General features: G+C 40.4%; 1 protein-coding gene across 5 annotated transcripts in view; it reads left to right on the forward strand.

Annotated features, from left to right (window-relative positions):
* Positions 1–9703, forward strand: part of CYTH1 (cytohesin 1) — a 179207-nt gene extending 169504 nt beyond the window's left edge. For all 5 annotated transcript variants that reach the window (XM_044001780.1, XM_044001781.1, XM_044001782.1 and 2 more), the window contains 2 exons: positions 1096–1250; positions 7381–9703. In XM_044001780.1, the coding sequence (XP_043857715.1) occupies positions 1096–1250; positions 7381–7459 (234 nt within the window). In that variant the 3' untranslated portion in view covers positions 7460–9703. The remainder of the gene's footprint in view (positions 1–1095; positions 1251–7380) is intronic.
* The last annotated feature ends 3666 nt before the right edge of the window (positions 9704–13369 follow it).

Consider the following 13369-nt stretch of genomic DNA (forward strand, 5'->3'; position numbering starts at 1 on the left):
CCACCTAGCTGCCCCCTTGTCCTTCATTCTCAAAGAGGACCATGACATCAGGAGATGATGTCATGACTTGCCATGAATTGGAATTAAGTGAGGGAGGGCTGAGCAAGGTTACCAGCCTCACTCTATCTTCTAGAGCCATCTGGGTCCAGTGGCAAGATATACATTGGAATGACTAGAGATGGCCCTGGATATTTGAGACAATCAAGGTTAAGTGATTTGCCCAGGGTCATACAGCTAGTAAATGTCAAGTATCTGAGGTCAGGTTTACCACCTAGTGACACACTGGATAGAGCACTGGCCCTGGAGTCAGGAGGACCCAAGTTCAAATCTCATCTCAGGCACTTATTAGCTATGTGACTGTGGGCTTAACCGAAATTGCCTTAAAACATCTGGGGCCATCCCCAGTTATCCTGATAAATATCTTGCCACTGAACCCAGATGGCTCTGGAGGAAAGAGTGAGGTTGGTGACCTTTCATAGTCCTCCCTCATGGAAATCCAATTCAGTGCAAGTCATGACATCACCTCCTGATATCATGGTCTTCTTCCGGGAAAAAGGACAAAAGAACAACAGCTACCCAGAACCAAAGGCAGTGAGGCAGTAGATAGCGAGCTGGTCTTGGAATCAAGAAAACCTGAGTTCAGATGTTGCCTCTTACATACTAGCTATATGACTCTGGGTAAGTTACTTTAACTTGTCAGTGCCTAACCCACTCTTAAGATCCCAATTCACAGATCTGGGCCTCATCTGAATTGGTGGAGAGAGTTTCTATACTGGGAATTCGCCACACAGATTAATCACAGATCCAAACTCTGTACCAACAAATCCTCCCCAAAATGTAACCAGCGGCTTTTTCCATAGTTCAGCCATATGATGACACACGTGTTAATTTGGGGTAAAAAGGAACAATAACATGACTGAAACATTCCTGACTGTCCAGGATTCTCTCTCCCAGGGTATCCTTTTTCTTACAGAGGTGGACCTGCATTTTATCAGTGTTAAATAAAGGCAATTCCTTCAGGAAATAACATTAATGATAGTTTGTTTAATCAGCATCTTCCTCCAATCCTCCATTCATTCTCTTCTTTCTTCTCAGAACTGCTTTGAGCTTTACATCCCTGACAATAAGGATCAAGTTATCAAAGCTTGTAAGACTGAGGCTGATGGTCGAGTAGTAGAGGGAAACCACACGGTCTATCGGATTTCAGCTCCAACTCCAGAGGAAAAGGAGGAATGGATCAAATGCATCAAGTAAGTTGCACTGGATGGACAAGGAGAACAGACTTGGGGAGGACTTAGCTTTTTGCCTTTTAGGGTTTCACTTTTTCAGACTGCTTGAATCAAAACCTCCCCAGTCTCACTGAAAATCTTCAGGGCAATGAATGTAGTTATAAAGGATTCCCAAATTACTGGCCTGGGAGAATTCTAGATTTCTGTTCCTTACAGTATTTTAAAACGTATCAAAAATATATGAGAAAGAATACAGAGGAAAGAATTCAGGACTTGTTCAGCTAGATTTACTAGCTGTAAGTAGGCAAGTTACTTAATCTCTTTGAAGCCCAGTTTCCTCATTACGAAGTGGGGATAAGACTTTTGCTGCCTCCCTCAAGGGCTTGTAACCAATATACTTTGTAAACTTTATCACGTTCTACCAGCAGGAGTAGTTTTTAGGATCATAGAAGCAAGTTAATGCAGATCAAAACTGATAATGCCCACTCAAAGAAGCAATTGAGACAGCTTGCTTGTTACTGAAAACTGAAATCTTTGTGTCTGGTAACATCTAGTACTCAGTGGAAATGGCATAGTGGAGGTAACTAGTAAAATAATGTTTGAAAATGTGTATAATACTTCATGCTTTTTCTGAGTACCTTTATAAGGAAAGACAGTGTGGTGTAGTACAAAGATTGCTAGACTTGAGTCAGGAGATTTGGATTTCAGACCTTGCCTGTGTCCCTTAACCTCTTGTCCTCTGTAAAATAAAGGTGTTGGGTTGGATAGTCTCTGAGCTCTATTATACTTCCTTTTTTTTTAAATGGGAAAGGGATGTGGTGAACTGGATTTGTGATTTCATTGGTTTGATGAAACTTTCTCTATCAATACTAATCAGAAACTGCTCTGCAAATTAGACATAGAATATTTCCTGGTAGCCCTGAGAGAATATGTGACTTGCTAAGGTCACCCAGCTTTGTGTGTCGAGACAGGATTTGAACCCAAGCTTCCTGAGTATAAGACTGTCTATCCACTACACTCTAGTTCCTTAAACTGTGGGTCATGATTCAATATGGGGTAACTGAATGTGGGGGTTGAGAAAAATTTGGCAACAGTAAAAGACTATGAGTATTTTTTTTTTTTTTAGTGAGGCAATGGGGGTTAAGTGACTTGCCCAGGGTCACACGGCTAGTAAGTGTTAAGTGTCTGAGGCCGGATTTGAACTCGGGTACTCCTGACTTCAGGGCCGGTGCTCTATCCACTGCGCCACCTAGCCGCCCCTTATGAGTATTTTTTATACCTATATACCTGGGGTCACATAAAAATTTTCAAGTGCAAAGGGGTCAAGACTGGAAAAAGTTTAAGAAACCCTGGTCTATACTAAACTTGCACTAACAACACTAAGGTAGCTTATAACTTAAAATGCCAAGATTCCTTCATTTTATTATCTCATTTCAGCTCTAGTTGATTTGGGCACCAAGGAAGCTAAAAAGACACTAGACTTAAGCATATAAAAGAATAACATGGGCTCTATTAAGACATTATTATCTAATACTGACGGTTCATTTGGTCTGTTTTACTTCTACAATATTCAAGTGCAGTAACCTTCTGCACAATTTTGAAATCAAAGGAACCCAAGAAGGGAAGTTTTGACTGCTTAAAAGAAGCATATGAGTTTCCACATTCTTCTCCAACTTTTCCCATGTTCTCCTATCTTTGGCCCTCTTGGTTTCATTTTAACCCAAACTTGTGATTTCATGGTATAGGGACCTTACAGTGATTGGCAACTGTTCTGCAATATATGGTAATAGAGAGCTACCTGGACTACTGAAAGATAATGTGTCTTGCACATTAACCAAACTTAGGTCTTCCTGACTCCAAGTCCAGTGCTCTCTCCACTCAACTAGTGACCTTATAATTTTTCAAAAGTCACCTACACAGGCTGTGGAAGCATAGGCAAGTCACTTACCTTCTCAGCCTTTGTTTCCTTATCTATAAAATGAGTTGCTGTAACACAATACCTGCCTCACAAGGTTGTTGTGAAGATGAAATGAGAACATATGTAAAGCACTTTGTAAATCTTAAAGCCCTATATAAATGTTAGCTATTATTTTTCAATATTTCTAATTGCCATCTTTCTATTGGCTATTCATGGATTATTCTTCTCTAGTCTAGGCAACTTTCTTTTCCTTCCTGAATGTTTTTGTGTTTTTCTCTAGTTCTGTTCAGTTCAAGCTGCATCTTACTAACTTATCATTTTTTACTTTTACAAGAATATTATCTGTTTAGATCTTACAGGTGTTCTTTCTTTTTCCACTTCTAATGATATCCATTATTTTCTTCTATTTCTTGTCTTTGCTACTGACATGAACTTGTCCTTTCTAATTCATACTAATATACTGAAGGGAAATTAGATGACCTATGTGATTCAAAGAAGCAGCTTGGTATACTGGGTAGAGGCCTGACCTTGTTATGAAAAAGACCCTTTTGGAGTCCAGTCCCTGACACTAACTCTATGACTGAGCAAATCACTTAACTTCTTAGAACCCCAGGCAATTTTCCAAGACAAAACATTTCAGAGAAGTTGCTTTATTATGAAAATAGCTTTGACCTCATGAAGCTCCTGAAAGAGTTTTGGTGACCTCCAAAGAACCCTAGGTCATACTTTGAGAACCGCTGGTTTAGATGAAATTGAAAAGTGGCTAAAGGGGAAAGGAGTACATGTGTACAGATACATGTGTATCAAAAAGCTCTAGAGAGTGAATGGGTGGGTTGAAAGTAGGATTCAAATTTTTTCTCTTTCCTAAAAATGAAAAAAAAATGAAAAAAATGGATAAAATGTTTATATGATATTCTTTCCTTTTCCTTCCAGCAAACTCACCTAATAACCACAGTCCTTTTTCCCCTTCCTTAATTCTACCTGAAAACATTTTTAAAATGTGCACTTATTAGCATTAAAAAACCAGTAAATTTTCTATTCATTTAAAAGAAATTTTAAGGCAGTTCAACAACATTAACTTTTTTTGGGGGGGGGGGGCAGAGCAATGAAGGTTAAGTGACTCACCCAAGGGTCACATAGCTAGTAAGTGTCAGGCGTCTGAGGCTGGATTTGAACTCAGGTCCTCCTGAATCCAGGACCGGTGCTCATTAACTATTTTTCAAGATGGCTTTTTAAAGTAACTTTCAAGGTTTCTAAGGGTGCAATCAAATCCCTCTTTCTCTTAAACCTTAGTTTTCTTCTATGAACTAACTCTGAATTCTAGGTTACAATCCTTTGTTGATATTTCCTCCTCTGCTTTCAGAGCCAAAGCAAACTAGGTCTAAATAGTGTAACTTACCTTTATAATTTCTAGCCCTCTTTTCTGCCAATCATGTGCAATGAATAGACCATCTTTTCTTATCTCTTTATGCTGCATAATAATAATGTTTGACATTTACATTGTACTTTATTATTAACAAATTTCATTTGATCCTGACAACCTTGTGAAAGCAAATAATACACAGATTACATAGGCTGTTTAAGCTAGACATAAAAGACCTTCATGCTGGCAGGCCTGACAGATTTTGAGCTCAAGATCATCAGAGTTATTTGTACTTTCTGCAAAGTTTCAGCTAAAACTAAAGGAGTAGATTTAATTCTTTTCAACTTGTGCTTGAGTTTTACTACCAAAGTAACTTGAAAAGAAGCCTATGGGGCAGTTAGGTAATGGTGGATAAAGCACTGGCCAGATTCAGGAGGACCCGAGTTCAAATCTGACCTCAGACACTTGACACTTACTAGCTGTGTGACCCTGGGCAAGTCACTTAACCCTCATTTCCCCACAAAAAAAAAGAAAGAAAGAAAAGAAGCCTCTATGTCATCAGACATCACTGTTAAGAATAGCCTTAGAGAGCCATCTGAGTATTATTTGAGCTTTTCCACCACTACCTCAACATTTCCAGCTCAAGTCTGTGAGCACTTAGTATAATGGACTTGGATCTTGGCCCAAGGAAGCCAAGATTGAATTCCAGTTCTGATGGTTATTAATTATGTGACATGAACCTAAATTTCCAGTGCACATGAGGTTGGTTCATGAGAGTCCAGCTGAGAGAACAATATGATGCTAGAAATGTGTAGAGGTTCTTCCATATTTGGGAGGATAACTAATGCCCCACCAAAAGTTGTAGAGCATGGAGGTGCTGAACTTATCTTCCCTCAGACCTCAGAAAGTGAGTAGATCACAAAGCACTGTATGTTTTTTTGTCCTGCGTGACAGGCTACTTTGGGAGCAGTGGTATTTGCAATGTTCTCAGTAACATTAAGTTCCCTTCTATCCCACACCATTTCCCCAAAGAAACAATATGATAGTTATGTTTCCAACCCACAAAAATCTATTTAATCCATAATGTAGTTGATAGTTCATTGCATTATTTGTTAAATGGGGATCTGTGGCCTTTTAGTCCTTACACAGAGAGTCAAATTCAGGAATGAAGTTGCAAACTTATTTTTGCAAACATTTATGATATAAATTGCTTACGACTTGAGATTCTTTTCCCATAGAAATGATATTTTAAATTATGATTATTTTTCTTATCACTACACAAAAATCTATGTGCCATAACATACCTGAAGCAGAGTACTACAGAACCTAATCACTGTGTTTAACTGGGATTCTTTATTTGGGGAAATTCAGAGACCCAATTTGGGAGACAAGGGTTACATAGACTCCCACTGCAATGAGACTGTACATTTTTCCTTCTCTAACTTTCTCCTGTCCTTCCACCCTGCCACCTACTGAATACTGGAATTGGAGATACTGTAGCTTCATATCCCTGGTTGTGGCTTCTGTAGGTTGGGCAAGGGCTACAAACAGCAACTAGATGGGAAAGGGGTGTGAAGAACTGGAGTGAGATTAAAACATACGGACTCTTCCTACATAGCAAATTCCAGAGATTATCCTACTCACTTCCCTTTCTACTATTGTTACTTGTTGCTTCCAGCTTGGGCTTTTCTCCTTACTCATCTCTCCTGTGAAACAAAATTCTCACATATTCTTTCCCAGTTTCTCCCTATGCTATTGCCCTCAAAGGGGGCAGATAACCTTTTGGGAGGTTTTCTAAGTGGGTTTGCTGCCTGTGATAGAGAAAAGGGGAAATTAAAAAGCTACATCTTATTCCTGGCTTACTCCTTCTATCTCAAAGAGAGAAACTGTTAAGTGGGGAACATATTTGTTAAAATATTGAAAACTAGTGGGCAGCTAGGTGGTGCAGTGGATAAAGCACCGGCCCTGGATTCAGGAGGACCTGAGTCTAAATCTGACTTCAGACACTGGACACTTACTAGCTGTGTGGCCTTGGGCAAGTCACTTAAGTCACTTAATCCTCATTAAAACTGCTTAGAAAAATCTGATATTCAATATATATAGGGAATTGAAACAAATATATATGACCAAGAGCCATTCTTCAATAGATAAATGATTGAAAGGACATGAGCAGTTTTTAGAAGAAGAAATGAAAAAGATCAACAATCATTTGAAAAATTGCTCTTAGTCACTTATAATGTCATTAAAATTTGAAAACCTCTGTAGTTTTGTCTCATATCAGCAAACTGGCAAAAATGATAAAAGACAGAAACACTGATATTAGAGGGAATGTAAGAATACAAGCTGGTAGAACTGTGAGTTGGTCCAGCTGTTGTGGAAAACACTTTGGAATTGTACCAATAAATGACAAACTTTTACTTTGACCTAGTGATCTCACTGCTGGGCTTATTGCCCAAGGAGGTCAAACACAGAGAGAGCCTATGTGTATTCGTATCAATTTCAGATGAGAATAAATTCAAATGATACATAACTTATGACTACAGAAGAGCCAAAGATCACTAAAACTTAAGGATTAAATGTTTAGATGGTTAGAGTAATACTAGAGTATAAAATATAAGCATATGTACAGTGTTTTTGCTGTCATAAGTAGCTTAAGAAGTGATCACAGCTTTAGAAGCATTCAGTACTTTCACAGCTGCACATCAAGATGAGATAGCAGTCTGATTTGGCCATTATGGCAGACTAATTGGGTACATGTTCTGGTATCACATGATACCAAGATGGAAATTTATTTGCTTATAATTTCCAGTTGATATTTTCTCTACTATTTTTCATAAGCCAACATCTCTCTCTCTATTTCTGTGTTTCAGAGCAGCCATCAGCAGAGATCCTTTCTACGAGATGTTAGCAACAAGAAAGAAGAAAGTTTCCTCTACCAAAAGACATTAAGAGTCTGTGCCGCCAATCGGGATCAGAATCTTACAGTGTGAAGAGTTCTTGATTTTCCCCCCTCTGCCATGCTACACGTGGGGAGAGAGAGGGCTGCAAAGCAGGAGCATCTTCTGCCGCTTGGCATCGCCCTGAATTCCTAAGGACCAGCTTCAGCTTTTGCAATTTTTTTTAAGCAAGTGGGGGGAGGGGTTGGGGTGGGCAGTTATCAGTTGGGGAGAAGAGGGAACCTGAGCCCTTTTAAGGCATGGATTCATAATTTTTTTCTTTGAAAAAGAACAGAGAGCAAATCAGCTTCCCTGCAAGTCTCTTCACTCAGCAGGTCTGATAGCAGAGCTTGGAGCCAACCATTTACCTCTTGGTTATTTTTCCTGTGAAGAAGCCTTCAATTCCTGCACCATAGGTACATTTATAAATATATTATATTAAAGTGAAAGGTGAGATGGAAGAGAGAAGCCACACACCATAAAGATATATTTTTGGCTTTAAAGAAGTTTGCCCAGATGCATTATTCTCTGTCCAGTCTTGAAGACAACCAGATAAATTGTGTTCCTCCCTGGGGGAAGGAACAGCACAGGCAACACAGGTCTCTACCACCAGGCATTGAGAAGGGATGAGGGTAATGCCATTGCTACCTCTCCAATCTGCTTTGCATTGTCCTGGCTTGGTGAGCTGGAAAATATCTTCTGTAGTTTGAGCAAGCCATTGGGTTTGGGAGAAAGGTGGGGTGAGGGTTGGGGGTGGAGAGTGGAAAAGAAAGCAGTGAAGCTTGATGGGGGCCTCAGACTTTCTTTTACCCACTCATCAGGGACTTGAACACAGCCACTGGCGTGCTGTGTGGGCCCTGTGGGTTGGTATGGCCACTCATGCCATGGGCTGTAAAGCAAAACAGATTTCTGGTGTTGCTGATGTTTTCTCATTCTCACTGCACATGGACACACCAAGGAGAAGAGAGTGGTCGGAGCTTTTGAGAATATTTTTTTCCTTTTTCAGAATTGATGTTCCTCCTGAGCTCAGAAAGAAAAAAAAAATCAGCATTTTTCATTGAGCAAAACACCAAATAACCAAAATGATAAGGAAGGCAGCCCCCATGGACATCTGGGCATGACTGACTCAGTTGTCCCATTTTTCTTTTTCTTTCCTTTCATCTACTTTCCCCCAAAGCTCTAGTCCTCGTTTTAGAGGAAGGAGCAGGTCCTGCTAGTCTCCTCGGGCTTCAGTTTTTCTCCCTCAAATAAATAGCCCTAAGGTACTTCCCTAAATGCATCTTCACACTAGGATCTAATTTGCTTGATCCTACCAAAGGATTAAACTAAAACTCTTCCTGCATTATAATTCTTCAGGTGGCTTCTTGAAGTAGGTAGATAAGTCTGAGCCCATAAAATGCAATTCCCAGGGACTATCATTAGTAGCATTTCCTTACTTCCATAGAATCCAACCTGGCAATCCAAAACCCCTTAGAATAATTTATCAGGGCATTTCTTCCCATAGGTATGTCGAGTTACTTTCTAGGACAGAAGAAATTCTGGCTGTATAAGGAAATAACTCTCTAGGCCATCCAGATTACCAACAGGTGATCCAGCCCTCAGAACTCTTCATCTCTGAAAATCATTCTGAAAAGGTGTTGGGGAGAAGAAGAGAGCATGGGGATCATCAGCGGTGCCCCACCTAGGCCATGTAATAAATTGCTGAGTTCTACCTGAAGTCTAATAGGTGGTTTAGTGGAGTGGCATCAAGTGTTTTTGTGTCTGGACCCTGTCGGGAAGGTATCTGAAAGGAGCACAGACCAGAACCTTCCATTTAAGAGCAGAACAACCAGCACAGGGAAAGCAAGATTCTGGGAGGTTTGAGGTCTGTTGTTAATACCAGAATTACCCAACTAGGTTCAGTCCTTTGACCACGTTTCAGTTCCTCCCCTTGTGAGTCGATTCAGTGCACTGGTTCTAGCAAGTAAGCTGGGGGGTGGGGAGGGTAAGGAGAGGGAGGCAAGTGGATCAGTATTAGTCTATTTATCAGAGATGTAAATAATCTATGTATAGTTTTTCTCCTTTAGATTATTTTGTATTTGGAAAAAAAGGGGGTTTTGTGGAGGAGATCTAAAGAGATGAGTAATCACTGCTGACAGGATTTATTTTAATTATTCTGACTTTTTGTTTTGTTTTGTTTTTTCTTTTGTTTCATTTTGTTTTGCCATGTAAACTAGAGCCAAGAAACTGCAGCAAATAAACTCCAAACCTTCCCTGAGCTGCACTTCTTTTTTGTCTATTGCGTTCTTTCTAATTCCTGGATTGGGCTATGGGCATAAGAGAGGGAAATCATCACTGAGTGTACCAGTGTGGGAGCGCGTATCACATTTTCTTCTATAACCTCCGTGTATCTCAATTTCTTCATCTGTAGAATGAGTTATTTGTTAAGATACTTTCTAAATCATATCATTCTGAACTGTGACATTTGTATAAATATAAGGTTGGGAGCTCATTTCTTATGAGAATTTCACAAGTAAGAAGCAATTGAATTTAGTTTTAATTAAAACTTACCTGGGTCTTAATTAAGTCAATTAACAGGCAATATAAAACTTCAGTATATATGTTTAACCAGGGGACTGGCCAATGAGGGCCCAGTCCTGAGAGCACAGTCAGGGAGTTGTGCTTGGAGCCAACCCACGTGAACACTTGGAAAACCTGCTTCAGGAAGTGCAGGATGATTTGGAATGGAGTGGACCAGTTCTCCACTTCAGAGCATGTCCAGTCCTGCCTGGTGGCAACCCACATGGATGCTTGGGAAGCCTGCTTCTGGAAAAGAAGAATAGATGGCCATGCCATGACTTCAAGTTCATGTACAGGTATTCAGTGACTGCTTCCTGCTGGCTTATAGCATGATGTCTGTTGAGCTGGAACTGATTGTACATACAAAAGGCAGCTACAAGCCAAATCATTCTCTTTGCCTTTCCTGTCCATCATAAGCTGTAAGGATAACTTTGAATTCTTGAGGGCTTAGTGAGGTGGGCAGGATGCCTTTCCTCTGCACCAGGCCAGCAAAGGCATGCATTCTAGAGCAGCCGATGTCTGGAATGGGGCTGCCTTTCCTGTTTGTGTCTTCTTTCTTTTGGAACAGGGACTTTTGAACTTTCTAAAGGTTGAAAGACTTACCAGAGATCTAACTTCCAACCCCAGGAAGGAAGCATTCTTGAGGAATGACCTACAAGATCCAGTCCAGCTGTGGATCATTCTGAGAGCCCAATGTCCTGCAGCAGAGTAGTGATTCATCCAAGGGCTGTGCCACAGCCAGAAGGGAACTTGTTTGGGCAAATGTTTGTAGCTGACTCTTTAAGTTTGAGCCCACTCTCCTCAAAGACTGAAGTGGTAGACAGAAGAGTCTGTCTCCGGTATGTACTTCAGGTCTTACTGTAGCTTCTTGGTAAATACCCCTTTGGTAAAGCCATTTGGCGATAATTGTTTATTGATAATGTCACAGAGATATTCATTGGTTAACTGATATTGGAGTGCTCATAGTTGACAATCACTGATATTAGAGAAACATACTAGAATGGAACATTGAGCCAATAACATTAGGGGGAAAAACCCACTGCCCCTCAGGGTTACCCTTAGAATGCTGGATAGAGGAAATGGAAACCTTGCTCTGGGAACCCAACTCACCACTGCTAATGGAAGGCCGGTGGAAGGAAGGCAGGAGTGTGAAGGAGATGTGGGGAGAGGTATTCCCACTACCCTGGGAAACTTTGAATTACCCAGAAACAGGATAATCAGGTTGCCTTACATCAGTTGGAGATTCACAAGTTCTGGTCCCATCCCCCTCAGAGATCCCTGTGACCCTACTTACTTCTAGGGAAATGAAAGCTACTACTTCTAGGATTCTTAAGATATTTGTACTTTTTTCTCACCCACAGGGAATTCTGAATAGGGGTTAGACCCCTGATTTCATCAGTCTAGGGAACTTCTGGACTCTGGTCTTAAAAGAGTGGTCTATAGCACTGAGGTTAACTTGTCCCTAACTGAGGTCAATATATCTCAAAAGCAAGACTCAAACCCAGGTCTTCCATGCCTTAAGATCAGCTTTCTAGGCACTATGCCACACTGCCTCTCTGAATGACAGGTTACAAATAAAACAGACAACTAAGGGGCAGCTAGGTGGCGCAGTGGATAAAGCACCGGCCTTGGATTCAGGAGTACCTGAGTTCAAATCCAGCCTCGGACACTTGACACTTACTAGCTGTGTGACCCTGGGCAAGTCACTTAACCCCAATTGCCCCACAAAACAAACAAACAAACAAACAAAAAACCAAAAAAACCAGACAACTAAAATATACTTTACCTCCATTTAAGGCCCCGCTAGGAGGAGGATGTGAAGGGGCAAAGGGAAAGAAAAAGGAGTCCGAGTAACAGGCATAGAGAGGGAGAAAGACAGTCTCAAGATCTAAAGTTTTAAGAAGTTCCTAATCATTTCAAGCTGTTAGTTACCTATTGGTAACTATTGGTAACTAACTATTTTCATTGCTATTTAAAAGTTCTGATTAGTCAAGTGATCATTATACATGATCCAGTTCTTTATTTTTAAATTCTCAGAGGGTTGAGTATATTATTTTACAGTCATATCAGTGGCCAAAATCATTACAAGATTACCTCTTAGGTTGAATGAAATTGGGCCAAAGGACAAAAGAGCAGTTCCTAACTTTTCCAGCTCTGAGCAAAATGCAAATCTCCCCCAAGTGCCTGGAGCTGCTTTTCTATCCACTAGAAGAACTAAGAGGTCTCTCTCATGTTGTACCCATTAATGTAACACAAATTAAGCCCACTCTGAAACACACAGTGAAGATGAACAGATTATTTCTAGAACAATATTTCTTTTGGGTCTTTTGGAAAAAGCAAAACCCAGCCCCATTCTCCTTGAGCACACAAGTAAGGTTTCTTTGTGGGGTTTACGTTAATTTATTTCCTAATTGGATTTCTCCCTTTGACTTTTCACAAGTGTATTGTAATATAAACCTAAGGTCTTTGGAGGTAGAGGGTGGGAGAGATAGACATTCTGAAAAGGTTTTATTTTCAGACTCTCCTTAAGACAGTGGAGTCTTTGGAAGCACAGCAGTCCAGCTCTCCTACAACTGTTCCAACAAGGATTTTTAAAAGTGTTAGATCAACAAATGTTAATGAAAACCAAGTTGAAACCAAAGGAAGAGATTTTGCCAGATTGGTCTATGAAAGTGACACCAGGAAGGGGCTCCAGCCTGACACAAAATTGCTACATAGAGAAACCTTCCAGTTAAGACCAAGGGTGAGCCAAAGAAGCCTAGAGACTGGAAGTATTTGCTAGGGCTGGGAGAACCTATGCCAGGACCCAGCCAAGGATAAATGTTACTATGTCACTCCGACTACAAACTGGATATGGAAACTCAGACCAGGAGGACAAGGATAAGACCATGACAACCCTGGCATCGGCCACTTCAAGCAGCAATAACCCCAGTGCTGATTGCACCGGGTACACTGTCCCCGTACAAGGAGCTGGCTAACTGCTCCTGAAGTACTTGACGAACATACCACTCATTACCTATAATCTATTTAATATAGATTAGCAACAAAAGATACCGCAAAAGATTCCTTTCAGAAGTGCACAGAACCGGCCCAACACGAAGTTCAAATTCAGGATGTAAGGCTGGAAAAATGAATAAACATGAGAACACTGATGATAAAGACATTTTTATAGAGCTCGGGATGGATGGGACACAAATCCTGAAGAAGAAAATAATTCCACAACATCTACAAAGAAAAACAGATTTACTATAAGCTGTATAGTAATTTATGGGAAAATGAAGCCAAGAATTTTTAAAATAGTCACATAAATGAAGTGAGGGAAAAAAGAATGGGAAAGGATATGAGATGCCCAATGTGGAAATTT

The sequence above is a fragment of the Dromiciops gliroides genome, chromosome 4 (genome assembly GCF_019393635.1).
Source record: "Dromiciops gliroides isolate mDroGli1 chromosome 4, mDroGli1.pri, whole genome shotgun sequence".
NCBI classification, from domain to species: domain Eukaryota; kingdom Metazoa; phylum Chordata; class Mammalia; order Microbiotheria; family Microbiotheriidae; genus Dromiciops; species Dromiciops gliroides.